This window comes from Lissotriton vulgaris, chromosome 4_1 (genome assembly GCF_964263255.1).
Source record: "Lissotriton vulgaris chromosome 4_1, aLisVul1.2, whole genome shotgun sequence".
Taxonomy (NCBI): domain Eukaryota; kingdom Metazoa; phylum Chordata; class Amphibia; order Caudata; family Salamandridae; genus Lissotriton; species Lissotriton vulgaris.
The window spans coordinates 570,358,519-570,386,149 of NC_141691.1; the positions used below are offsets into that span (position 1 = coordinate 570,358,519).

A 27,631-nucleotide genomic window follows, 5' to 3' on the forward strand; every position below is an offset into this window, starting at 1 on the left:
GGACTACTGGCTTCTCTGGGAATGTCCAGAACACTCTCATGGACATAACCTTGGATGGCATTCGCCTTTTTGAGCAACAAGGCAGATAGTGCGTGACTACGGCCAAGTCCTTTGGCCTTTCAGCCACCCAACTTCCTCTGCCTTCTGCTCCTTTTGTGGCCACGGAAGGGGCGCCCCAACACATTAGCTTCAGAGCCACAGGCCTGCGCAGCAACAGTCTCAGCACAGACTTGGGAACTGGCTTCGCCATCACCTCACCCACTGGCGCACCATCACTACGGATAGGTAGGGTTTACAAATAGTCCGAAGGGGCTACTCCCTCCCCTTCGAGACTACCCCTCCAGCCATGCCACCCCAGTACCACCGCATGTCGGGGGATCACTTGGCACTTCTTCAACAGGAAGTTGTGGACCTCTTGACCAAGGAGGCCATCGAGCGCGTTCCTGCACCAGAAGTAGGTCGTGATTGCTACTCCCACTACTTTCTGGTGCCCAAGAAGGACAAGGGCCTGCAACCTACCGTAGACCTCCGGAACGTCAATCGCTTCCTGGAGAAGTTCAAGATGCTAACTCTGGCTCAGGTCTGGTCTGCCCTCGACCCTGGAGACTGGATGGTAGAGTTGGATCTGCAGGACGCATATCTCCAGATTCCCGTCCTGCCGGCCCACGAGTGTTCCCTGCGGTTTACGGTAGGCCACAAGCACTTTCAGTTCACCATGCTCCAGTTTGGCCCTACCAGCGCCCCCCCGGTGTTCATGAAGGTGATGGCAGTGGTCGCAGCTCATCTGCGCCGATCAGTGGTTCTAGTCTTCCCCTATCTTGACGACTGGTTGTTAAAGGCGGGCTCGTCCCAGGCAGTCGTCTCCCACCTCCAGACTACGGCCGACCTCCTGCATTTGCTGGGGTTCTCCATCAATATGCCGTAGTTGCAGCTGGTTCCCTCTCAGAAGCTCCTCTTCATCGGAGCGGTACTAGATACGATGCTCTTTCGCGTCTGTCATCATGAACGGAGAGTCCAGAATATTCAGGCTCTGATTCTGATCTTTCGGCCTCTATCCTGGGTTTCGGTCAGGATGACGCTGAGGCTGCTGGGCCTCATGGCCTCCTGCATCCTGTTGGTCACTCATGCCAGATGGCATATGCGGGCTCTGCAGTGGAACCTGAAGTTCCAGAGGGCGCTGCATCAGGGGAACCTGTCTGATTACGTCTAGATCTTGGAGGGCACAGCACAACAGCTGCAGCTGTGGCTCACAAACCGGCATTGGTTCAGTGGCATATCCCTCTTCCTTCCCCAACCGGAGCACACAGTGGTGACGTATGCGTCCCTTTTGGGATGGGGCAGCCACATGGGAGAGGCGGAGATCAGAGCCCTCTGGTCTCCGGTGGAGTCCCGGCTCCATTTCAACATTCTGGAGCTCTGGGCGATCTGACTTGCACTGAAGGCATTCCTTCCCTCAGTCAAGGGGAGTGTAGTGCAGGTGTTCACAGACAACACCACCACCATGTGGTACTGCAGCAAACAGGGCTTGGTGGGGTCGTGGACCCTTTGTCAGGAGGCTCTGCGCCTCTGGACATAGATGGAACATCAGGGCATTTCCATGGTGGTTCAACACCTGGCAGGTTCATTGAACGCCAGAGCGGACAAACTCAGCCGCAGGTGCATGATGGATCATGAAAGAGGTCTTCACTCTGACGTGGCACAAGGTCTCTTTCGACAGTGGGGAGAGCCTTGGTTATATCTATTCGCCACCAAAGAGAACGCGCAATGTCAGCAGTTCTGCGCGTTGGAATTTCCAAGGCGGCGTGTGCAGTTGCAGTCTGTTGTACGCCTTTCCGCCTATACCACTTCTGCCCATAGAGCTGAAGAAGATCAGGCGCGACTGGACCCAAGTCATTCTTGTGGCTCCGGACTGGGCTCGAGGAGTTTGGTATCCCGAGCTTCTCAGTATGACCATAGATTCCCCGATCCGACTGCCTTTTTGGGAGGATCTTCTGTGGCAGCAGCAAGGGAGGGTTCATCACCCGAACTTGTCCAGTCTCCAAATCTTTGTGTGGATGTTGAGCGGCGGCAGTTGATTCCTTTATACTTTCCTCCTCAAGTCTGTGATGCTTTCTTGCAGCCAGGCATCCCTCCACTAAGTTGGTATACGCCTGCCGATGGAACAAATTTGTGGCATGGTGCACTGCAAAGGCTGTGGATCCCCTTTCTGCCCCTCTTTCAGAAGTCCTACTGTTCCTCCTTTCTTTAGCCCAGCAGGGCTCTGCTCTGGGCACTATCAAGGGCTACCTTTCTGCTATTTCGACCTTTCTCAGGCTACCTGATCAGCCCTCTCTTTTCAAGTCCCCTGTTGTAAATCGGTTCCTCAAAGGATTTACTCACCTTTTTCCTCCTATTCCTTTTGTGATACCACAGTGGGACTTGAATTTGGTTCTTACATATTTGTTGTGCGCTCCCTTTGAGCCTCTTCACAAATGTCCTCTACGTCTGTTAACCTTGAAGACTGCTTTCCTGGTTGCCATCACCTCCGCTAGGAGAGTGAGTGAGCTCCAGGCTCTTTCTTGTAAACCTCCTTTTCTGTCTGTCCATCCTGACAAAGTTTTGCTCAGAACCCGTCCATCCTTTTTGCAAAAGTTGTCACTGCCTTTCACAACGGGCAAACCATCACTTTGCCCCCCTTCTTTCTGCCTCTGCATCCTTCTAGAGAGGAAGAGAGGCTCCACCGTCTGGACCTAAAACGCGCGCTCTTGTATTATTTGAACCGCACACAACAGTTCCGGGTGTATGACCAGCTCTTTCTTGGCTATGTTGGCGCCCAGCTAGCTCGGGCAGTACACAAGAGGACTATCTCTATATATATATATATATATAGGTCGTCTTGTGTATTAAAGCTTGTTATTCTCTGGCTAAGAAGGAGCCTCCGGTGGGGCTGCGCACCCATTCCACCAGGGCGACGGCAGCCTCTACAGCATGGGACGTGGTGTCCCCCTGCAAGACATCTGTCAAGCAGCAACGTGGGCCTCGCTGCACACTTTTACTAAGCACTATTGCCTGGACAGCCAAATCCGGAGAGACGGCTTCTTTGGCTGTTCTGTTCTCCGGGAATTCTGGTGTGATCTTGGTTAGCAGATACATCACCGGGGTTGGTATTGCTGGGGTATCTATTCTAAGGTAAGGAATCTATCACTAACGTGTTTCTTTCAGATGCACAAGTTACTTACCTTCGGTAAAGATATATCTGTAAGAAACATTAGTTAGTGATAGATTCCTTACCGCCCCACCCATGCTCCCTATTCTGCGAACTGATTTCTAGGGTTATAGTCTTATCTTTCACGGCCCTAGTTTCAAGGCACCAGTGGTCAGTATCTTGCATGGCTCTGCATTCATGGCACAGAAAGTCGTGTACAGAACTGATGTCCGCGCGCGAGAACAGCATCTAAGTAGTTGCCGCGATGCCAACTCGGCGACCACAATGCCAACTCGGCGACCACGATGCCAACTGCAGATGCGGAGCTGCACAACGCCACCTTCCTACGTGCAGGAGTACTGCTGACACAAACTTTCCGGATCCATTCTGACACCTGGGGGTTATTCTAAGGTGAGCTATCTATCACTAACTAATGTTTCTTACAGATATATTGTTACCGAAGGTAAGTAACTTGTGCTACAGGGCAACCCCAATCATACGCCTATGGTACAGATAGCCTTTCAATAGTGAGAAAATAAATACATAGTATTTCACTATCAGGTCATTTTACACACATCAGTACATGTCCTAACTTTCATATACACTGCACCCTGCCTATGGGGGTAACTTGGGCCTATCTTAGGGGTGCCTTACATGTACGGAAAGGGAAGGTTTGGGCCTTGCAAGTGGGTGCACTTGCCAGGACAACATGGCAGTTCACAACTACGCCCGCAGACACTACAGCCTGTCTGAGACACATTTACAGAGCTACTCATGTTGGTGCCACAAGTGCTGCAAGCCCACTAGTAGCATTTGATTTACAGGCCCTGGCACACAACGTGCAATTCACTAGGTACTTACCAGTAAATCAAATATGCCAATCATGGATAGTCAATCATTGTCACAATTTATACAGAGAGCATATGCACTTTAGCTTTGGTCAGCAGTGGTAAATGGCCCAGAATCCTGGAGCCAACGAAAACAGGGTCAGAAAAATAGGAGGCAAAAGGCAAAAAGTTTGGGGATAAGCCTGTCAGAAGGCCAGGTCTAACAATTTCCCATGGTAGGAAAAGGGCAATCGGAAACTCAAGACAATACAATTACTTATGTGGTTCACCTCTGGAAATCAAAAGGTTCAGGGCCAAGGTCCAAAGTTCCAGGGCCTAGTTCTCCGGAGCTTCCTGGATTTTATCCGGAGCAAGGGAACTTTGTAGCTGGCTCGCTATGAAGGAAGGGAGCCACCTGCAAAAAATAAAGCAAACTACAAAGTAGGCAAGTCCGAGGGCTTTCAAGGAGAGTAGAGCTTGCAAGAGCTCTAGGGCTACGGAGCTCAGCTGGTTTGGAGATGCTGCGGCCAGGTGGGCTTGGTGCAGTTAAAATTTGCAGCTGGGCAATGGTTTGCAAAGAGACACCTCGCGGTTAGTGGCTTGCACCTTGGAGCAATGGTTCTGGAGGTGCTGGGCCACTGCTGAGGTGAGTCTCCAGAGTCCTGATGTCCCTCATCGGTTGCTGGCTCGCTGTAAAGTTGGAGTCCCCTGGACATAATTTCGTTGGTTGTTGCAGCTAGGGGGTCCAGTACCCCTGGAATTCATGCCTTTCAACTCCGGTGGATCCTGGGACCTAACGTCTTGAAGAGACTGAGCTGATCCTCCAGAGCAAGTGTACCTTCGGCTGGCACGCAGAGACATTAGTCAAGCTGGGAGCCGAACGATGCTGGACCGAACCTTGCCTTCCTTAACCTGCGGCTGCAGGGAGATAGCTCTGCTATCTCAAGGGAGTTCCTTGGCGATTTGCAAAGTGCTGATGACCCTCTGGGGTTTGTGGAGGTCACACAGCTCCAAGACGAGCTGGAGGGTGGCGATTGTCAAGTTCTGTGCCCGAAGGCAGGATTTTGCTCCGAAAGTCCACCACGAGGTCTGCTGTTCTTGGTCCAACAGCGTTTCTTAGTTCATCTTCTTGTGTCCTTGGATACTTGTTTTAGTGTCTGGTTATGCCACCTGAATACAACATTTTGGGGTGTTTACAAGGGAGTGACAGGTAGTGGCCAATGGGCCCCTTAGTTGGAGTGTCTACTCCCTCTATTATGTGCTCCTCCTGTGGGAGGGGTACATAGCCCTACCCCAGATTAGAGAAGTCCCACCATCTTCAAGTTGGTGGGCTCTGAAAAATGTACTTCCCCTCGCCTCCAGCACCTGAAGGGTATGGTTAACCGAGGGGTATACCTTTTACTCTTTCTTCACTATACCACCTGTTTCCTGCCAACAGGGGTTAGAACATAGGGGGAGGGGCTTCTTCTATCAATGGAGGCTGGGGTCTTGTGTCAAAGGCGGCAAGGCCTTTGAAGCTACCCACCACAGATGGCTCTTCCTGACCAGTGGGAGGTGTGAACACCTCTGCTCTGGCAGGCTTTGTGCTTGACCTTTCAGCACTGAGGCGCTCACCCCGTGAGATCAGAACTTTGGGGGTGAAAGGCTGGTGTAGGCTGGTCAGTGAGCACACTAAGTGTTAGTAGGTTTCAGGGGACCCCTTTAAGGGGACCTCTTTGTGCAATTATTTATAAACCTTACACTGGATTCAGTGCAGGTTTATTAAATGAGAAGTTTGGTACCAAACATCCCAGAACACAGTGAAGTCATCATGGAGATGGGGAACGAGTGTCCAGCCCATGTACTCCCTTTGGATTCTCTTTTCACTTACAATATCCATTAGTCGACTTGGAAATTGCAGGGCATATCTGCTTATCCAGATATGTACCCACAGGAGATATAGTGCACCCTGCATTAGGACTGTAAGACCTGATGTAGGGGTGTCTTACCTATATCCCATGCAGTGTTTGTCGGCATGGCACACAGAGTTGTGTGTCATGGTGACTCTTCTATTTTGTCTGCATCAAGGCTTGCAGTCTGCAATGTTAGTGTGCATGGCCTTGGTGAGGGGATCCTAGGGTGGCACAATTTGCTCTGCTGCCCTTGGGGTCCCTCTTTAGTGCCAATGCCCTTGTTACCAAGGGTACATGTTACTAGGGACGTACATAGGCCAATGAAGTTGTGGCAATTGAAAAACAAAAGGTACAATTTAAGGAAGGAGCTCTGGCCCAGGGGACCTGGTTGGCGGGGAACCTGTGCACTTTCAGTCGAAATTACATCATTTTCCAGGCAAAAAAGTGGAGGCTAACAATGTCCAAAAGAGGCACTTTCCTACAATCTGCAATGCCACTGCAAGGGCTTGTTATTTAAAGTCCATATATCTCTTGTGTATTCAGTTTCTTTTTTGGTCCATTGTTCCCGAAAAAAATAATCTTGCCATCTAATTAAATATTATTCTTAGTCTGGTCATCGTGAATGTGAGAAGTTGGCCTGATATGCAGTGCTCACTATTCTAGTGATCACTATGTATCATTCCAAACGACCCTTATTGATGATTGGTTGTAAGTCAACCTTATAGACCAGCTATCCTAGTAGCATGGACAAGAGCAGTCTTTAGGCTAAACTCTAGAGGGCGTGTTAAGCCAGCTGTTATACCATCACATATACCCCTTGAACACCAAGTGAAAGGACACCACACAAGTTGTTATGAAAATAAAGGATATTTATTTATAACAAGTCTACCCTGAACTCTTTATGAGTCAGGGAGCTAAGCACACAACAAAACTCTTAGGAAAATACTTTAAGTTGCACAATTTACACAAATGCCCGAGGGGCACGAAAAACCATATACTACAAAAGTGGAATGCGAAATATTAGCAGGTAAGTAACTAGATCCAGAGGCTTCAGGATCGCTAGGACTACACTACTGAACCTTCTGGTTAGGAGCAGGAGGCCTAGGGAGATCGGGTGCAGCGTGTGCACTCTCATGCGGGACAAAGTCTATGGATACTAGATTTCGTAAAGTTAGTGTTAGGCTGAAAACGGAAAAGGATCTGGACACTTAGATAGTGAACCTACGTTGGAGCACCGAAATGCTCAGGTTACCTAGCCCAGGGGCTGCGGCTGCATAGGGTTCAAAAGACGTCGGGAATCCTTGTTACAGTCTATGGAGCCTGAAAGAAGAAGTTGCTGGCAGGCGACCAGTGATGAAGTTTGATGTGATCCAAGCCTGGATTGATGATGGAGACGACCTGAAAGCAGAGGGGACTCAGTTCTTAATCACTAGCCAGTGATCAGATGGGCACCAGGATGGCACCAGATGAAGTCACCTCGACCAGGTTAGTGGGCGACGCTGGGCTCTGCAGTCTCTCGGACCAGGAGGCGTTGTCGGCGACCAGGATGGAGGTGCGAGCTGTCCCACGAAGGTGTCTGCTGTCGGCGATGCTGGACCCAGGATTGGGGCGACAAACCTTGGCAAAGGCAAGCCCACGCGGTGGACTCAAAATGGCGTCTGGAGTGGACCAGGAGGGTCTGGGGTGCTCCTCTGTTGGAGGGGAGCAAGGGCCAGTCTGGAGCAACCAGACCAGCGATGGAAGTGTCGTAGTTCGTCGTCAGGAGGGCCACAAGCCAGCAGGCAAGTTGCCGGACAACGCGGTGAGCAGCAAAGAGCAGAAGGGCCCCACGCAGATCTCGTGGATGCTGGGGAGCTGGACTTCGGTGCTGGAGCTGCTCAGGGTTAGGGCTTCTCAAACCCCAAAGCACTCACTTGAGGATCCCTCGGTGGTTGTGCTGGATAGGCGTCGTGCAGTTTTGAAGATGGCCGGTCCCTTCAGGTCTCGTCGCACCCACGAATCTCAGCTGGGCTGATGATGTAGGTAGAGGTCAGAGGTGCCAGGGAAGCCGGGTCTCGTCGAGCTGGGCAGTCTTGATCCGGAGGATGGACTTGCAGCAAACCGCATGCGCTTAGATGGTGCCCGCTGGTGCAGGGTGGCTACTCCTTAGCCACAAGGGAGAGTCTTCAGAAATGTTCAAGAGTTCTTTCGTGGAAAGTAGTCAAGATTCAGAATGATCTAATTTGGGAAGGCGGCCTGCTCCTACCTTTATACTAAAGAAAGGGACTGGCACGCGACTAGGTCCTGCCCGTGGGTGGGACCAGGAAGGGGGTGGTTACACCCCTCTTCCTTGTCCGGACTTTCCCCAGCTCAGGGGCTGGTGTGCCCCTGGAACTGGTTCAAGCCGGCATATGCACAGTGAGCACCGGGGTGCCACTTGCAGTCACCTTCCTCTCAGCCCTGCCTACCTGGGATACACAAAACCCTGTCTGGGATGGTGCTAGCACCGCCCCTGACAGGAAACCCTTTGTCCAAGCTCTCCTCGCTGGAAGGACTCCCAGCAGCAGGAGGTCAGACTTGTGTCTGTGGTGGCAGCATCCATTTTGTGATGCTGAGGCTCGAGTTAGCTTTAACCGGGGTTCTCAGTTACATACATGTCGTGTCCCTCTAGAAGGGTGGAATGCTAACCCCGTCGCCAGAATTGGCGAGGGGTTAGTATTCCAATTCGTATGACACCTTACTCAACATGTTTTGATAAAGCGATACCAAAGTTGGCAAATAACCGCGAGGAGTATAATGCACTTAAGAGTATATGGTACGCGTTATCATGGAACAGCTATTAGGACTTGGTTCCGCAAGCTGCAAACGGGCTCAGCTCATGCCAGAGCACCATCTCACATAATTCCAAGCACTCTGCCTTCAGGATTTATAAGGCCTGCCATAGGAGTGACTGATAGGAATACATGTGTCCATTTTAGGGTTAGATATAGGTATACTATATCTAAAGCAAAGGGTGATTACACCACTTTGCCCCAGCTGCCGTGCAGCCAGTTGTGTCAGATTTGGATGGCCAGCCAGGGGTGGCATAATACATGCTGCAGCCCCTGGTAGGCCCTGGGTACACCTATGCCCTGGGTAAATATGATGTTAATTTAGTTAGTTTGAGAAGCACTTTAATATTTTGGTGTATTCTAATCTCCCTACCCCAAGCCTCCGAAAATGTGAATTTTGATGACCGTGCATCAGTTAATTTCTTCAACTTGGTATGCTGTGTTTTTCGTTGTGCTTCATAGATTCCTCTAAATTGTCGCACAACAATATGCTGAAATATGTATTCAGTGTGAGTTGCCGTTTTAGTTCGGTATTGCCTAGCACTGCAGAGTAGTATTAAGAGGGAAATCTTCACTTTTTTTAGTTAAATGGTTAACCTGGAATGTTAGCATATGTATTGATCATTTAAATGATTTAAGAGATTTAATTTTCTGCTCCTTCAGAGAAAGCCAAACCATCTGCACCTGTTTTTTGGTGATTAGAGTGGAATGGAATTATTTGAATGTTTAAGTTTAAATTAATGGCTACTGTCAGGGATTCAGTAGGTAGTAAACAGGAGAGGGGTGAGGGTGGGCATGCATGGCTTGTGCGTAGAGAAAGCCTAAATTTGTCAGACTGCAAGTCCATTAACTCTGATGCAAGTTATTGGTTGGGCATACTGGGCTAAAACCAAACATTTGAATGAGTCTAAGTTACATTTGTAAAGCATTGAATGCAGTAATGTCCATGAAGCTATATCGATTGCCTTCTCTTCATCCAGTGGCGTGCATTCAGGGCCGTAAATCCAATATTTTGCTTTTTCCTGGATGTGGCTTAACAGTCTTCTGCCATCACTTGTCAGTCTTTCTTTCACAAATCCGCTTTATTGCTTTCCTGGATTTAAGCATGTTAGTTGATACAACTATCTCTGATTTATCTATCCGACTTAATGCCTATTAGGGTTTTTTGGTAATTTATCTAGTTAGGCTTGACGTATCTCAGCAGAAGACTGCAGTGTAGGATTAGAATGGTTTGAGTAAAAGTCATGGAAGCAATCTGGAATACTCTCAGTATCAGTTTTGGTCTGTCCTGTATTTGTATTCAATTGCTACAGTACTCGATTTTTTTTCTTGTAAATTTGAGATAATTGGCTAGTGCTTTACCAACTTTATTACTTTCAAATAATTTTTTGCCTTACGTTTTGTGAAAGGTGGGCTCCTTCAGTTATAATATTATTGTATTTGTATTTTAAGGACCTTAATTTGGTTAAGATGTCTGAGCCTTTGGAATGGATAAGTGCATGCTCCAAGGATTATCTTTTTATGTTTCTTTCTCTATGGAGTCTAATTTTAGAGTTCTTTTTAATTTTTTTAGGAAGACATGACACTGATCATAACCCTTCTCATTGTTACTTTCACAGCATCCAAGATATGTTCAGGTGGCAGCTTTATCCCCTTTTTATTGTTAAAAAAAGTTTTAATTGTGGCTAGTGTTTCATCATTGAACTCTTGGCCTCTGAGAACTTTATCCTTCATGCATTCACTTGGAGTGAGGATTTGTCAGTGCTAAAGTTAAGAGAGATGCAGACATGGTCAGATATTATAGGTTTTCCCTTAAGATTCTCTCATTTCAGTGATAGTATGCAAGTAACTAGAAGGTAGTCTATTCTAGTTAAAGTATTATGGAGATCATTGTAGACAGTGTCGTCTGAAGCCTGTTGGATTGTATAAATAAACACCAAATTTGATTTAGATTTATTTTTTTTATTGCAAAGGTTTTTCATTTGTGCGTAGGATTCGTCAGGTCACAAGTGGAAATCCTATGTAAAGATCTGTCCCACTGGAGATTAAAGTCTCCCCCTAGAATTATACAAGCTTTGTGTGGAATTTCACATATTCTTTGTTTAAATCAATCCAAAACTTGACTTCATCACCGTCGGTGTATCACCTAATTCTGATTACAAATTACTCTTGATTTTGCGCAATTAGTGAATCAGCCATCAATGATATTAGTGAGTATACATCTAGCAATTTAATTAGTAAATCCTGTTTAGGAGTTGGCATATAATTGAGATTAAAAGGGGGTTTGGAGTGTACCTACAATAGAACATTGAACGTTACAAACCTTTAAGATGCCCTGTACAGTTTGTGTTAGTTTGCCTATAAAGGTACTAATCCTGCTGGTTCTTTGAAAATAATGGTCTTCTTATTGAGAGCAAGTTTCATGTTGGAGACCCACAAATTCAAAGGGACTGTTCATCAATCTTTAAGTACTTTCTTAGGCCCAGGAAGCACTTCCTATGTGAGAAATTATTTTCGGCACAGTCCTGTGAAATACCAGTTTTTGCCTCTTACCATGCAATTTCTGTTTTTTAATTTCTTTATTTTTCAAGGACTAATTTGGTTCGTTGATAACGTTTTATTGCCACAAAGAACATTAACAATATAAAAGTAAGGAAAACAGTACACTGAAGCTCATTACATCGTCCGTCAGTATCGAATCCCCCCCAGCCGCCCCCACTGCCAGCTTGGCATCAGGTGTCAGATGAGTTCTGATGTTCCTGAAACCCAGCATCAAATCACTGCAGCCCGTAGGGGCGCACAGCCCACCCTGATATTCATCCATTTGCTCAAAATTTTGTCTCATTTTTTGTGTGCCCTCTGTCCTCATGGACCACTCTCTCTACCTACATGCACCAATCCATCTCTGCCTTCCAATCATTAAGCTGCGGTGCCTGATCAGCCCTCCACAACCACACTGTATTGCGTTTAGCTACCATAAATCCCAATTTCATCCAGTGTCTGTCCATTCGAGGAAGGTCAGTCGCAACCCAGATAGTCAACAAACACAACTTGACTGTGGCCTCCATTTTGCTCCCTCACATGCTGTTCATACACACAGTCATGTCTGACCAATATTGCTGGATTATCGGACAGCTCCAGACATATGAAAAAACGTACCAATTTGACCATACTTCCTATGACACAATGCACCACAATGGTACATGCATAAGAACATTGATGTATATTTTTTAATTGGACCAGTCGAAATCTAGATCTTACAACCACCTCCCGGGGAGGACGCCAATGCCTCAGGCCGTTCATCATCCTCTAGACCCTCAAGGTTGCGATCCCAACACTTCTTTAACTGAGTCAGGGAATTGTGGGTGTTACTGATCAGTTTACAGTAGGTGAGTGATATCGCCTGTTTAGGCATATGGTTGGCCAGCAGCCTATCTTCTAATGGTGATGATTCAGGGAGATCCTCACCCTCTGCCAAAGCAATGTACGAGTGGTGCTCTCAATCTCCCAGAAGTAGGACGCTGGAAACAGGGTAGGGTGTGTTTTGAAGTGCATCATTATAAACCGTGCTGTCTTTCCGAGCAGCGACTGAGGCAGGGCTCTCTAGTGCTGGACATCCCTTCGTGTCGCGCCAGTGGGGACACCAAAGTACCCTTGTAGAAGGCATCTGGGTCTGCTGTGATGTATATCCCCAAATAGTGAAACCTTTCTTTGACAATTTGTCCCTTACAATCACGTGGGAGCTGCGGTGCTGAATCATGGAGGAGGTAGATTACGGACTTGTTCCAATTGATAGTGTACCCAGAATATTGTTAGAACAGGGTGAGAACCTAGAGGATTCTATTCATTGTGAATACCGGATCTGAAACGAAGAGAACAAAATCATAAGCATACAAAGATATCCTGTCTTCCCAATCCTCCACCCATCTCAATCCCCTCATTGGAGGGTTCCTCCTGATCCAGACGGCTAAGGGCTCCAGAACAAGGTGAAGATCAACAGGGAGAGGGGGCAGCCTTGTCTCGTCCATGTTGGAGTCGGAACACCTGGGATATACCCACTTTGACAATCACCTGAGCCAGGGGGCCTGTATACAAGGAAACATACTTTTTGGACATAAGATCCATTTGGTTCTGTATCATATTTTTCTCATCTTCACTCTTCTTCTGCCACTGTATGTCTAAATGAGAGATCCCCAACATCTGTTCTCAGGTCCAGTATTGCTGATTGTAGGAGATCTGTAATAGCTTTAGTGCTTTGAGTCAAGTCATTTATATTGGTTAAGCACTGAAATTTTGAGCCATTATTTGCTTTAGGCTGTGACTTTCCTTTAAATGGGTGAATCCAGTATCGAAGGCTCAGGCTTGGTTCTCTTCTGACCTTTTTTTAGTTCTGTGTTGTTTTTGACTTTTTTTACCCATAGTTTTAGGTATTCTCTACAGACTATATGTATTGTTTATCTATGTCAGAATGTGACAGGAGGTGGCTGATAAAATGCTAGGCTGCAAGTTCTTCACAGAGTGTGCAGGTAAAACACGGTAGTTGTTGATTGGCTTCCACAGACTGCATCAGCAAACATGTATTATTACAAAGATCACTTATTTAGGTAGCTTGTAGGCTTACAACAGGTTCCTTATTGTTCATGTGTACGTAGACTCGTACATAACACCTGCATAGGGAGACAACTCTGCCTATGTACACAATTCATTCAGTCTTTATCCTGCTTGACTGCTATTACAATGGAAATTACATCTGTTACAAAGGTTATTTACCTGAATTGGATTGTCGTTTGGAGCAGAGTGCTTTGCCCTTATCCGAGCACCTCTATGGTATCGACTTTATAGGAGCTGGAATAGCAGTTATGCCTTACTGGCATTTTTTTGGAACTATGTAGGGAGATTTAATTCACCAATGTGCGGAATGATACATTGCGAGGGTAGCACTGTAATACTTGTCTCGCCTTATAGGCCCTTTTTTGAGCAAGTTGGAAGAGGTGCTTTCATTCAACAATGTGTGGTGCTATACACTTTGGCGAGGCAAGTGAGCAAGCATAAAGTCACATTCGGACTGAGTGCCATTATTCGCAAATCGTGTTCGACAACACCGCTCCCCTCATCTAGTATGCAGACTTAAATGTAGGTTGATATTCAAGATGGGCTCTTAACTTTAATTGGCTATTTATATGCTGCTCATTAAATTCGAGATATGTTGCGTTGTAATGTAGTGCGGCGTGACTTTACATATCTGGCAGGTGGGTACCATCTTGACCTCGCATTGTCCTGTGTAAGGAAATCTGTGATAGGTGAATGTAGTCTTCTGCAATGACTTAGTGACTATAGCTCAAAATTGTGGTTTTCTATATAAGGTGAAGGCTTCTGTCATCCTTGATGTTCTCTCTGAAGTCTGCACCAAAGAGATCTTGTATTATTAGGGAAGCTAATATTTTTTATTCTATTTTGTGTATGCAAACTTTTAAAAATATTCAATTTATTTTAAGGTAAATTCAACAAATACGTTATATAAAATAAATATTTGCAAAATATACATAGCATTGATAGGCTAACCTTAGTCGTATGTAGGTATTATGTCCCATTTTTCAAAGATGTCTGATGTCTTTATTTTGTATCTATACTACTATTTCCCATTGGAAACTGTCATAAAAGGTAGAGGAAATGAGTACCACAGTACAGTTTTGAAAGTCACATTTTTTTCATGTTTTTGTATTTTGATCAGGAACTTCACACGAGCGAGAAAACGAAACTGATTACTCAACTGCGCGATGCAAAAAATTTGATTGAACAGCTTGAGCAAGATAAGGTAAACGAAAAATGGAAGGAAAGAGATGAAAATTAAAACAAATGAGTGGATGGTATGGCACAAAGTGGGTGGTATCATATGAGGAGCAAAGTGAATGATAGCTCATGTTCTTCCAGTACACATGCAAAAAAATAAATAAAAGTGCCTTCAAAGAAGTATGCAACAAAGGATGTTCTGCCATATGTTATTGGTCAAAACAGATCTTATTGTAGGGTTCCATTAGAAAGTGAGGCCTTGAATATCATCTGTGCACCTTCTACAAGTGGCTGAATGGATAGGAATTCCTTGAAAATGGCCAGAGGTATTGTTTTGCTCTGTTCTAGGTTTTTGCTGCACGGTATTAGTTCTTAAATGGATTGCTCCAACATTGGAGACAAAGGTAATGAAAGTAATACTTTCAGTTGTCTGAGTTTGCAGGTCTGGTTCAAAGTTTGTTAGGTGATATTTTTGAGGTCATGAGAGTTTGCAGTTCTCCTACAAAATGATTTGACAGAGAATTTGAGAGCTATCTAATTTGACATAACTCTAACGATCTCCTTTGAAGGACAAGATGCAACGAGAGGCGAGAGCTGTTAATGTATTCGGTATTTATTGAGCACATGCTCTCTAAAGATTTATGGCACTAAAGAAAAAGACGTCACAAACATCTGTAAAAGAAAATAATGCCAGTGATTTGAGGATATTAAGGCCAGGAAACAGATGATTACATTAGCTTGTACAGATATAAAAAACAACAAACCCTATGCACACACTTGACGAGTCGAAAACGGATACAATGTCCTGATGTAAGAATTCAATAATGCAGAGAAACAACAGTAATGTGCAACTAAATATGTATAAGTGAATAAATGTCAATAAAGAAGTCTTGGTCTCCTTGCTTTATTCCAACACGGCATGTGAACAACCAGCCGACACGTGTTTCATCGCATCTTGCGAATCTTCAGGGCTCCATTGGTTGTGTATTGGACTATATGGCCGCTCTTCCGGTGATACTTCCGACCCGGAAGGGCCCAAGACCATCCAAACTCTATTGAAAAGTGAGGTACAGTAGCTTGCAAGCGTAATGCGCTTGTTATGGGTTGCCCGGGGGAAGGTGTGCTTCTCGATCACTTTGTATCTGAAATTCCGATGTATCTCGATTATTAGGGATTATTCCGTAGCCTGTTCCGGACTTGGTGTCTGTAGACGTCTTGTCTCTTCCCTCTTCTCCCGGGTCTCCTCGTTCGAAGTGCCTCACTTTTCAATAGAGTTTGGATGGTCTTGGGCCCTTCCGGGTCGGAAGTATCACCGGAAGAGCGGCCATATAGTCCAATACACAACCAATGGAGCCCTGAAGATTCGCAAGATGCGATGAAACACGTGTCGGCTGGTTGTTCACATGCCGTGTTGGAATAAAGCAAGGAGACCAAGACTTCTTTATTGACATTTATTCACTTATACATATTTAGTTGCACATTACTGTTGTTTCTCTGCATTATTGAATTCTTACATCAGGACATTGTATCCGTTTTCGACTCGTCAAGTGTGTGCATAGGGTTTGTTGTTTTTTGTTATTGTGGATTAGTGAGCTCGCTCGCTTCTCCTTTGAGTGGTTATATGGTTATCCACTCACCCAGTTGCACCACACTCCATTGGTCCTACAGTGCTTCCATACTGGCAGTGCGCCCGCTCTCTGACATCCTAAAAACCATCCTTCCCTCAAAAGCTTGTACAGATATATTTTTAATGCTATGCGAAGGAAAGAAATATTGAAATTTCCAGAATATCTTTGCACATTTTTTTCCATTCTCTAGTTCTGTTGCCTAAGGTCTTGGTAAGAGTTTTATAGATACAAGGGTCCAATGGCTTAGAGATCTTCCAGCTCTGGGTGGCCATATAAGGTGAAATTGGAATGTAAAAAGTGTGCAGCTGTACGTGCAAGATATGATGCATTATTAACATGGCCTTAAAAGGGACTCACTTTTGTACTGGTAACTAGTGTAATTGGCTCAACATAGGTGAGATTTATTGAAACCTTAGGACTGGCCGTCGGCAGATGGGCTGCTGCATTTTGATGTGTCTGTCATTCCTTGGTAGCATGCTTTCCAATAGTTGAGATGTGATAGAATCATAAACTATTGACACATGCTCGATTAAAGTTTTAACCACATGCCACCTGCTTTTCTTCAGATCTTAATATCATATTATAGATGTCCAAGTTGTTCATGAACTTGATAGGAAAGGGACTCTGGTTCATAGCTGCGACCCAAACCACAGCATCAAGTTCAGCGATGTTATTTTTAAACATCACCAATCAACAGTTTGGTGTTAGGTGAATTCCTCTTCAGAAATTTAATGGAAATCTACTGCTGTACTTCAACCAGGGTGTGAGCCAAGTTGAACTGTTGGGCTGGGCTGGGCTGGGCTGGGCTGGGCTATACTGATTGGACAACTTTAGCTGGTGCATATTAAATAGAAACTACTTACATGTAAAAATGCAGCCTTGGTTTGCCTAGTAGCCCAGCCAAAAGTGTACTGTAAAAAAAGAAAGTGAGATAGAATGGATCACTGTGGGATCCCACAAGGAGTACCTCTAGGCTCTGCGGTAAAAGGCAGCCTGAGCCCTTCTAATAAGAAAGTAAGGGAACCGTTGACGTGTCGGAACATGTTCAGTGGTGTCAGATGCTGGTGAAAAGTTCACAAGGACCAGAGCAGCAGTATTCCACTGTACACTAAAAGCCATGGGGCAGCAAGCCTGAATCTGGTTTGAAAATGATGCAATAGATTATTGGTTGTTTTTATGTAAGCAAATGTTTGAATTCTCTCACCTTCTAAGCCTCAGGAAGATTTCCATTCTGAATCGAAAGATGAAGATCTCCGTGATCTCCTTGAGCATAAATGCAAACATCTGCTTATTGATGGTTGTCGAACAAAGATCCAGAAGGTTTTGCTTAGAAGATAGTGACTGATACCAGCTCACAAGAGAGTACAAAGAAAGAGGAACTACTGCTATTAGCGATAGACCCTTCCTCGCTAAGATGTATGGTTAGGGGCTGTATCTATTCCTGCTGACTTGGTTTAGTATTTTTCTCCTTATACATTTGAGTTCTCTTTTGCTACCATTCTGTATGGACTTGTGCCTTTTGAACCATGTCTCTGACAAGGTGCAAACTGTATGTATATTTGTTTTCTGTTAGATGAATGATTTTGACAGCCATTTACTGCATTTGACAATATCGGATGATAGACAACTGAAGATGTTTGAGGTGGATTTTGAGTGGACTACAGTGGTTTTGAGATTTTGGTTTCAGATACTTCCAAGGATCTTATGTTCTTGCAGTAAATGGTCTTATGGAGTTCCAGTATTCTGGTATGGAGTGGCGAGCTTGTTTCTCCAAGTCAGAGGAAGTGGTTTGAAGATGGTTATGTTGCTAGTGAGTGCTGTAGAGTACTGGGTCAGTGATGAGCTGTGTCGGCTGCAAGAGTCAACGCCCTCAGATTAGTTCTCTCATTGATGGTTGCTATAGTTTTTGAACCATATTTTGAAGTCACCTGTTGCATTGAGACTTACAGTGGCTTAGTTTGAGGGTGTAACATAATAACAGAGAAAATGTGTTCTAGAGTGGGCGATAATACATTTGAAACTGGGTATTGTGGCATGGGCGATAGTTGGTGTTTGATTTCTGGGAGCATTTGGATTCCAGTGCAGAAACAATGTGTTGGTGAAAGGTATTGAGGGACACCTGTTCGCAAATACATTTTTTTCAGTGTTTTGAAAGGTATTTTTTAATAGGGTTTGCTAGTTACAATTCATGAAAAGCCAGAAAAAGAACATCAGTCATTCATACCTTGTCTTATGTCTTTGCAGTATACGTTGGTACCTTTCTCCTGTCTAACATGTGCCATCATTTGTAATCCATATTCTATGAACAAATGTATATGCAATCTGATATTCCATTCTCCTGTACCAACACATTAGGATGTTATCCTGATGCTTTTGTTGTAGTGTCAGTAAAATCTTAACTACCAGTCCATGCATTTTCTCCCAATTGTGATCTAATAAGAGCTATTTGTATATCTCCAGCATTGCATATTTTATTGAATCAAATACTATTTGAATACCCTGCAAATCAAGCTAAGAATTATGAAGTAAATAAAAGGGAACATGTTATGTCTTTAAGCAAAAATGCTCTGGAAGTCTCTTTACGACACTTAGTTGAGCTGTTGCTCACCATGACCCTCTTGTCCTGGAGTGATCCCTCCTGCTAGTGCTTCCCTCATTCAGATTCTGGGCGTGTCTTGTATATAAACATGCAACATCCAGAACGAGTTAATTTGAGCCGACTGGAAATAGAGATTGGCTGCAGTTGAATTTATAAAAATCTATAGCAGCATATGCAGAATACCGAGGAATCAATTTTACAGGTGGGTAACGCATTCTTCTCCAGCACTAAATCTTTTTTAGACTTACATGATATCTGAATGGAAAACGAATTAATAAAGCCACTTAGACAAGAGCGGAGTTGTGGTTTAGAACTTGAGCATCATTGTAAATAGGTACTTCAGCACCACATGTCACAAAGCATTAACCCTTGCAGCTGCATCCAAGCAGTAGTGCTCTCAGAAAGTCTGTGAAGAAGAGGTTACCATGTAGTGTATTAGGTGTGAATGCTACTGTTGCAGCCTTCCTTCTTGATGAGTAGGCACTCATTCACTCAGGTAATTGTCTGTTAGTCGTTTGGTAGATAAAACTGATGGATTCTCCAAGCCATCTGGATATGGTGGCCTTGGCTGCCTTTGGGTCCTGCTGCCCCTGCATAAAGGCCACTGTTTGAAGGCCTCCAGAAAATTAGTTGCCTATTTAGTGCCGTGGTTTAGTCAGTGGAGCAGCTGGGTGCCCCTTTGATGCCCAGCATATGCAGCTACTTCCCGCAGATATTGGGGACGTGAATAGCACCAACAAGGATAAGTGGAGAAGTGTGGCTCACTGGTTAGACGAGGCATACCCTGAAGCAGAGGTCAGACCCGGGACCAGGGTTCGATTCCCGACGCGGCAGGGTCCTGAGCCAAATTGTCCACGGACTCGATAATTCTGGCTTCGGTGCCCACCCTAAGCACGAGTTCACACTATGCAGCTCTGGGCAATAAGCTTGCTTAATCTCCACAACGGCCCCCCCGCGGCGGGATGCCTGGCTTTCACCTTGAGGATGCCCAGTACGGGTTATCTCACAGGGAAAAGCCAGGACGGGTTCTCAATGCAAGCGCCGAGATGCCCTAGGGTAAGTCGAGCGCTATATAAGAACACACATACATACATACATCTGATTGAGATGAAACTCAGACTCTTCCTCTGGAAAGCTATTTTCCTCAGTAAGAAACTTAAGATTATTGGCTTGAAATCCCCCCCCCTTCTTAGCCACCTGAATCCGGTCCGGTCCTCGGATGCTTGATTCCGTTCTGGGAAGGACATGGCTTTTGTAGTTCGGACTGGACTGTTCCTATGGGGCACAGGGTCAGAGCTGATTTGCATATCGCCATTGTCTAACCCAGGGTGGTGTGGAGTGCAAAAAAACGATGGATTTGGGCCCAGATCTTCGGACTGGGGTGAGTGTGTGACATTGATCCACATTCGGTCCATCACCTGTTTTGTTTGCATATTCCGCCCTAAGTGCGCTGGGGATGCCCAGACGTGGGTCCCAGGCACTCCACACCACTGGAGTCAAGCTAGCCGGGCTGATGAGAGGTGTTACCTCGAAACCGGTCCGGTCCTCGGATGCTTGATTCCGTTCTGGGAAGGACATGGCTTTTGTAGTTCGGACTGGACTGTTCCCATGGGGCACAGGGTCAGAGCTGATTTGCATATCGCCATTGTCTAACCCAGAGTGGTGTGGAGTGCAAAAAAACGATGGATTTGGGCCCAGATCTTCGGACTGGGGTGAGTGTGTGACATTGATCCACATTCGGTCCATCACCTGTTTTGTTTGCATATTCGGCCCTAAGTGCGCTGGGGATGCCCAGACGTGGGTCCCAGGCACTCCACACCACTGGAGTCAAGCTAGCCGGGCTGATGAGAGGTGTTACCTCGAAACCGGTCCGGTCCTCGGATGCTTGATTCCGTTCTGGGAAGGACATGGCTTTTGTAGTTCGGACTGGACTGTTCCCATGGGGCACAGGGTCAGAGCTGATTTGCATATCGCCATTGTCTAACCCAGGGTGGTGTGGAGTGCAAAAAAAAAAAAAACGATGGATTTGGGCCCAGATCTTCGGACTGGGGTGAGTGTGTGACATTGATCCACATTCGGTCCATCACCTGTTTTGTTTGCATATTCCGCCCTAAGTGCGCTGGGGATGCCCAGACGTGGGTCCCAGGCACTCCACACCACTGGAGTCAAGCTAGCCGGGCTGATGAGAGGTGTTACCTCGAAACCGGTCCGGTCCTCGGATGCTTGATTCCGTTCTGGGAAGGACATGGCTTTTGTAGTTCGGACTGGACTGTTCCCATGGGGCACAGGGTCAGAGCTGATTTGCATATCGCCATTGTCTAACCCAGGGTGGTGTGGAGTGCAAAAAAACGATGGATTTGGGCCCAGATCTTCGGACTGGGGTGAGTGTGTGACATTGATCCACATTCGGTCCATCACCTGTTTTGTTTGCATATTCCGCCCTAAGTGCGCTGGGGATACCCAGACGTGGGTCCCAGGCACTCCACACCACTGGAGTCAAGCTAGCCGGGCTGATGAGAGGTGTTACCTCGAAACCGGTCCGGTCCTCGGATGCTTGATTCCGTTCTGGGAAGGACATGGCTTTTGTAGTTCGGACTGGACTGTTCCCATGGGGCACAGGGTCAGAGCTGATTTGCATATCGCCATTGTCTAACCCAGGGTGGTGTGGAGTGCAAAAAAACGATGGATTTGGGCCCAGATCTTCGGACTGGGGTGAGTGTGTGACATTGATCCACATTCGGTCCAACACCTGTTTTGTTTGCATATTCCGCCCTAAGTGCGCTGGGGATGCCCAGACGTGGGTCCCAGGCACTCCACACCACTGGAGTCAAGCAAGCCGGGCTGATGAGAGGTGTTTCCTCGAAACCGGTCCGGTCCTCGGATGCTTGATTCCGTTCTGGGAAGGACATGGCTTTTGTAGTTTGGACTGGACTGTTCCCATGGGGCACAGGGTCAGAGCTGATTTGCATATCGCCATTGTCTAACCCAGGGTGCCATCTTAGGTGTGGCTGGGGGCTGCGCTCTAGTCGCGCCGGACTCCCGCCCTCCCAGGCTATTTAGGGCTGCTCTGTAAAGCCCTCGCTGCCTTTCTTCGAGCTCTCCCTAGCGAGAGACACTAGGGCTGCGAGCTTTTTTTACCAGAATCTACTTGCTAGAATTTGTACTTGTGAATCTGCATTTTAAAAGCTAAAAAGATCGTTTTTATGAATTTTACTGGGGGGCTTCTAAATAGAGAATTTTAATTGGGAATTTACTGAGGCACACTGACACTTCTTCCCACGCCTATACTCTCTTTCCCTGCCTCGCCCAGCCGTGTTGTTTGATTAGGTGCTGGCGGCGGCGGGCGCCATCTTAGGTGTGGCTGGGGGCTGCGCTCTAGTCGCGCCGGACTCCCGCCCTCCCCACACCCTATATAATGTGTCACACGGCCAGACGGCGCAGCGGGCGCACCGGATGCGCGACAAAGCCGCGCCAAAGCCAAGCCGGTCTGCGCCCGTCCGCGACCGGACACGGCCCAGGGCCACACCCCCTGTCCCTGATGGCAGAATTACCTGGAGCAGGAGCGACTTAGTAAGTTTCTCCTCATACACTTGCACCCCGGGCCTTCATAGTATAAGGGTTGGGGAGATCGAAAGATGTAAACATTGCCAATTCCATTTTAGTACCACGCTTGCTGACTCCAGGGCTAGCGCCTCCCTGTTGTCCTGCGGCCTTATCAATGCCAGATCGCTTAGCTGCCATAAACATGATGTATATGACCTTCTCACTGATAAACATCCTGATCTGCTGTTCATCACTGAAACTTGGCTAGAGGCCAATTCTGATCCTGATGTTGTCCAGGCCTTACCAGACGACTATCAAATGGTGCGCCTGGACAGACCCGTAGGCAGAGGAGGGGGAATTGCGATCGCCTTTAAACAGCAATGGGTCTGTAAACTCGAACGAGTCAATTTGGCAGGTTGCGAGGCAGGTGTCTTTAGCATAAACATTGATGGGAGCACGACGATTAAGGGTCTGCTAGTTTACCGCCCTCCAGGACCTATGTCCAGATTCAAAGGCAACCTTTTAGAGTGTGTTACTGAATCAGCGATCAGGAGGGATAAGTTCCTATTGTTAGGAGACTTAAACACACACCTTGATGACTCCTCAGATAAAGGAGCGGTGGAGTTCCGGGATGAACTTCACACCCTACAGCTGGAACTAAAGGGGCTGCTTCCTACACACAGTCGTGGGCACTTGCTTGACCCAATATTTGCTAACTGGGAGGATGTCTCAGTTGCTCCCCCAGTGCCCCTGCCTTGGACAGACCATTTCTTGGTCCCATTTGCCATCTTCCTGCCTAAATATAAAGCCAACGCCCCCACTCCACTCAATTATCCTCGGCGCAGGTGGGCAAGATTCTCCCTGCAAAAGTTTAATACGGCCCTCACTGCGGAAGGTCCCCCAGGAGGCAATGATGTGAATACAGCGAATAGGTTGCTCAATGACCGTATTACTGCTGCCCTGGACTGCACAGTCCCGCTGGGACGACCTACCAAAGGGGCTCAGACAAAGAACGGCTCCCTGGTTTGGCGAGGCGTTGCGTTGCGCCAAAAGGGACTGCAAACGTGCAGAAAGGCAGTGGAGAGTGGCATACGACGACCGGATGAAAGAGGCCTATCTCGCGAAGAGACGCGCCTATCACAACAAGATCCGGATAGAGAAGGCCACATACTATGCTGACAGAATCCACGAGGCAGAGAACTCGTCTAGGGAACTGTTCAGCATATATAAAACTCTGGCTACCCCAAAAACCTCTACTTTAGAGGAAGATCACTCAGTAGCAGCATGCAATCGCATTGCGAACTACTTTGGAGATAAAGTGTCTAAGATCTACTCTGCTTTTCCCCACATACCTCCTGCAGCGGAAGTGTCAGCAGACTTATTGAGTGATGAAGCCGATCAAAATCTGCTACTTAATTTCACCACCCCTTCACCGGTGGATTTAGTTAAAATTTGCAGATCTGTTAAATCTAGCTCCCCTCGGGATCCCGCCTCCCCAAAAAGGCTGGGAGACAGTCTGGAAACACTAGAACCTTATATCAGACACTTGCTAGATATCTCCTTCCTATCCAGCTCCATACCAGAGGACTGGAAACAGGCTGTGGTGCTCCCCCTACGTAAGAAGCCCAACATTAGCTTTGAGAAGTTAGATAATCTTCGCCCCATCTCCTTGCTGCCTTACTTTTCAACGGTAGCGGAGAAGGTGGTAAATAAGCAGCTAATGAAATTTGTGGAAGAAAGCAACCTCCTTCACCCTACGCAATTCGGGTTTCGGCCGCGTCACTCTACGGAGTCTGCCCTCCTTAGGGCTACCGAAACCCTCAGGCAAGGTGCTGATGAGGGACAAACCATGGCCTTAATCCTCCTGGACCTCAGTGCGGCGTTCGACACTGTAGCACACTCCATCTTGCTACAGTGTCTGAGCAAAGGCGGGGTGAGAGGGGCAGCACTGAAATGGATTTACTCATTTCTTGCAGGCCGAGGCTTCCAAGTAAGGCAGGGCGACCATTACTCTGAGCGCATCTCTTTGGATCAAGGGGTGCCGCAGGGCTCGTCCCTGAGCCCAACTCTTTTTAATCTTTATGTTGCCCCGATCGCTTCCTTGGTAGAGAGTTACGGCCTCCAAATGGTGTCATATGCCGACGACACGCAGTTGGTCATCTCCCTATCACGTGCGCCCGGTCCCTCGGCGGACATCTTCAGAGCTTGCATGCAAGACCTCGCGGCCTGGATGTCCGCCAATTGCCTCAAGCTCAACGGAGGCAAGACCGAGGTACTGGTGGTGGGGGGAGGCCAATCGGCGTGGTGGCCGTCGTGCTTGGGTCCAGCTCCTACCCCTTGCCAGAAAGCAAAGAACTTGGGCATTTGGTTTGATTCTGACCTTACCTTTGGTCCCCAGATCAATCAGGTGGTTGGATCATGCTTTGGGACCCTCAAAAGTCTCAGGAAGGTATTAAAATTCTTACCTATCAGAGCCGGCCAAACCCTGGTGCATGCACTAGTTACGTCTAAGATGGATTACGGCAATCTTCTCTACTTGGGAACTCTGGAGAAGAATTTGAGCCGTCTTCAGGTTCTCCAGAATGCCGCTGCCAGACTAGTGCTTAGACTACCCAGAAGAGCAGGCTCCACAGCGGCCCTCCGGTCTCTGCACTGGCTCCCGATCCGTAGCAGGGTGGAATTCAAAGCCCTGTGCACGTGCCACCGGATTATCAAGGGGAGAGCTCCGCTCCCTTTGAAAGGATTGCTGACACCCTATGAGCCGTCTCGCTCTCTGAGATCTTCCGGCTCAGGACTCCTGGCAATTCCTAAGGTGTCCAGAGCCCGGATGGGTGGAAGATCTTTTAGGCACCTCGCAGCATCCAGATGGAACAAGCTACCTATGGCGCTGCGATTAGAACCTTCAGAAACAATCTTTAGAGCCAAGCTGAAGACTGCTTTATTCACACAGTAGTTTTTCTGCATTTGTAAGTTCTGGTAGGTATCAGCTCCTTAGCGCGGGGACACGCCGCTGTGCGTCACCAAGCGCTCTATAAAACCCCCTAAATAGAAATAGAAACAGGGTGGTGTGGAGTGCAAAAAAACGATGGATTTGGGCCCAGATCTTCGGACTGGGGTGAGTGTGTGACATTGATCCACATTCGGTCCATCATCTGTTTTGTTTGCATATTCCGCCCTAAGTGTGCTGGGGATGCCCAGACGTGGGTCCCAGGCACTCCACACCACTGGAGTCAAGCTAGCCGGGCTGATGAGAGGTGTTACCTCGAAACCGGTCCGGTCCTCGGATGCTTGATTCCGTTCTGGGAAGGACATGGCTTTTGTAGTTCGGACTGGACTGTTCCCATGGGGCACAGGGTCAGAGCTGATTTGCATATCGCCATTGTTTAACCCAGGGTGGTGTGGAGTGCAAAAAAACGATGGATTTGGGCCCAGATCTTCGGACTGGGGTGAGTGTGTGACATTGATCCACATTCGGTCCATCACCTGTTTTGTTTGCATATTCCGCCCTAAGTGCGCTGGGGATGCCCAGACGTGGGTCCCAGGCACTCCACACCACTGGAGTCAAGCTAGCCGGGCTGATGAGAGGTGTTACCTCGAAACCGGTCCGGTCCTCGGATGCTTGATTCCGTTCTGGGAAGGACATGGCTTTTGTAGTTCGGACTGGACTGTTCCCATGGGGCACAGGGTCAGAGCTGATTTGCATATCGCCATTGTCTAACCCAGGGTGGTGTGGAGTGCAAAAAAACGATGGATTTGGGCCCAGATCTTCGGACTGGGGTGAGTGTGTGACATTGATCCACATTCGGTCCATCACCTGTTTTGTTTGCATATTCCCCCCCCTTCTTAGCCACTCTTGTTTAACCATTAGCAGCATCCATAGCAGACATTTTAAAAAGTCAAGTGTCTCTGGTTGAACAAGGAAGGTACCTTCCTGAGGAATCTTCAGTAGCGAGAGATAACCGTGGAAAATACGTTGTTATGGATGCATGTCGCAGTCCAGATCTTTTTAAGTGCAGCAGTAACGGGAACAGTGTATGTATTTAATGTATTTAGCACAGCATCAGATGGTGGACATGCACAGAACCTCTTCTGTTTCTAATCATAGTTAGTGTTGGTGCAGGCATCCCTGGAGTGACCTGCACCTTCCTGTAGGCACACTTTATACCCAACACTGATTTTACAAAACATAATAAAACAGCTGAACAGAGTAAACTCAGATGTGCCTCTGCAAGTAGATATGTATAAAAGACTTGGTAAAGCCTGCGTTCATCTTCCCCACACTAATTTATTTCCCCAATCCAGCTTTACTGAAGATCAGAGTGCAAGATGAGGATAGTTATTCTGGCTTGCTATGCCCACACTCCGTAATAATTTGCAGCACAGTGCATTAGCCTCCCAAAGCTCAGAACCTTTCTTGAAGGTGTTTATTGACTAAAGGGTGCGTCCACATTATTTCCTTATTTATTAGGTACATACGAGAATGATAGACTGACTGCATCCTACAGATACTTTTCTTGAAAGAAATGTTGGCCTGCCTGTAAATGGAATCTCAAGACGTCCCTTGGCCATGCCCACCTGTTTCTTCCTTACTAAATGTAATTGAAGAGCATGCATATCCCCATTTTTCCATGTTATTGAAATATAAAAGACAAGAACAGGAATTATCTGGTTTCAAAGCACCGTATTTGAAAAGTTCCAGTCTGTTATATTTGGTGCTCTGAAAGACCTATAGAAGGGCAGATTCCTCTAATGACATTGGAACAGAGGGGAGTTCTGGGTGCTTTCAGCTACCTGAATGTATTGACAATGTAAAGTATGGTATCTCTTTACACAGTCTGACCCGGGAAGGGGTGCTCATGTGGCATTACAAGCATCCTATTGTTAAATCTGCCACCTTGTCCTACAGGTAGAGAGAGCATTATGTATGGCCGCAGTTATGTGCAAAGAAGGTTTTGATCAGATTCATGTAATAGCTCTGAATTTCACCCAATGTATGCTTTCATTCAGGGCATGGTTATCGCAGAGACCAAAAGACAAATGCATGAAACACTAGAAATGAAAGAAGAAGAAGTTAATCAGCTCCGTGTTCGACTCAAGCAGGTGACCACACAGTGTGATGAGCTCCGTGAGCAAAAAGAAAAGTCTGAAAAGGCGGGTAAGAGTCTTGTTACATGTCTGACATTGTGCTGAAGGCAGTGTATAAGTGTTACCTGTCACCTTGTGCTGTTGTTTCTGGTCATATACAAAAGAGCACAAATATATACAGTAGAGCAATATTACACGAGTCATTTTCTCACCTCAACACACCAAATACTAGACTTGTTGTTCCTTCTTGTGAAAATGTTTATACAAAAAAAG

General features: G+C 46.8%; 1 protein-coding gene across 3 annotated transcripts in view; it reads left to right on the plus strand.

Moving 5' to 3' along the window:
* GOLGA4 (golgin A4) overlaps positions 1 to 27,631 on the plus strand; it is an 853,888-nt gene that overhangs the window by 339,125 nt on the left and 487,132 nt on the right. For all 3 annotated transcript variants that reach the window (XM_086964776.1, XM_086964774.1, XM_086964775.1), the window contains 2 exons: positions 14,445 to 14,528; positions 27,281 to 27,428. In XM_086964776.1, coding sequence (XP_086820902.1) covers positions 14,445 to 14,528; positions 27,281 to 27,428 — 232 coding nt within the window. The remainder of the gene's footprint in view (positions 1 to 14,444; positions 14,529 to 27,280; positions 27,429 to 27,631) is intronic.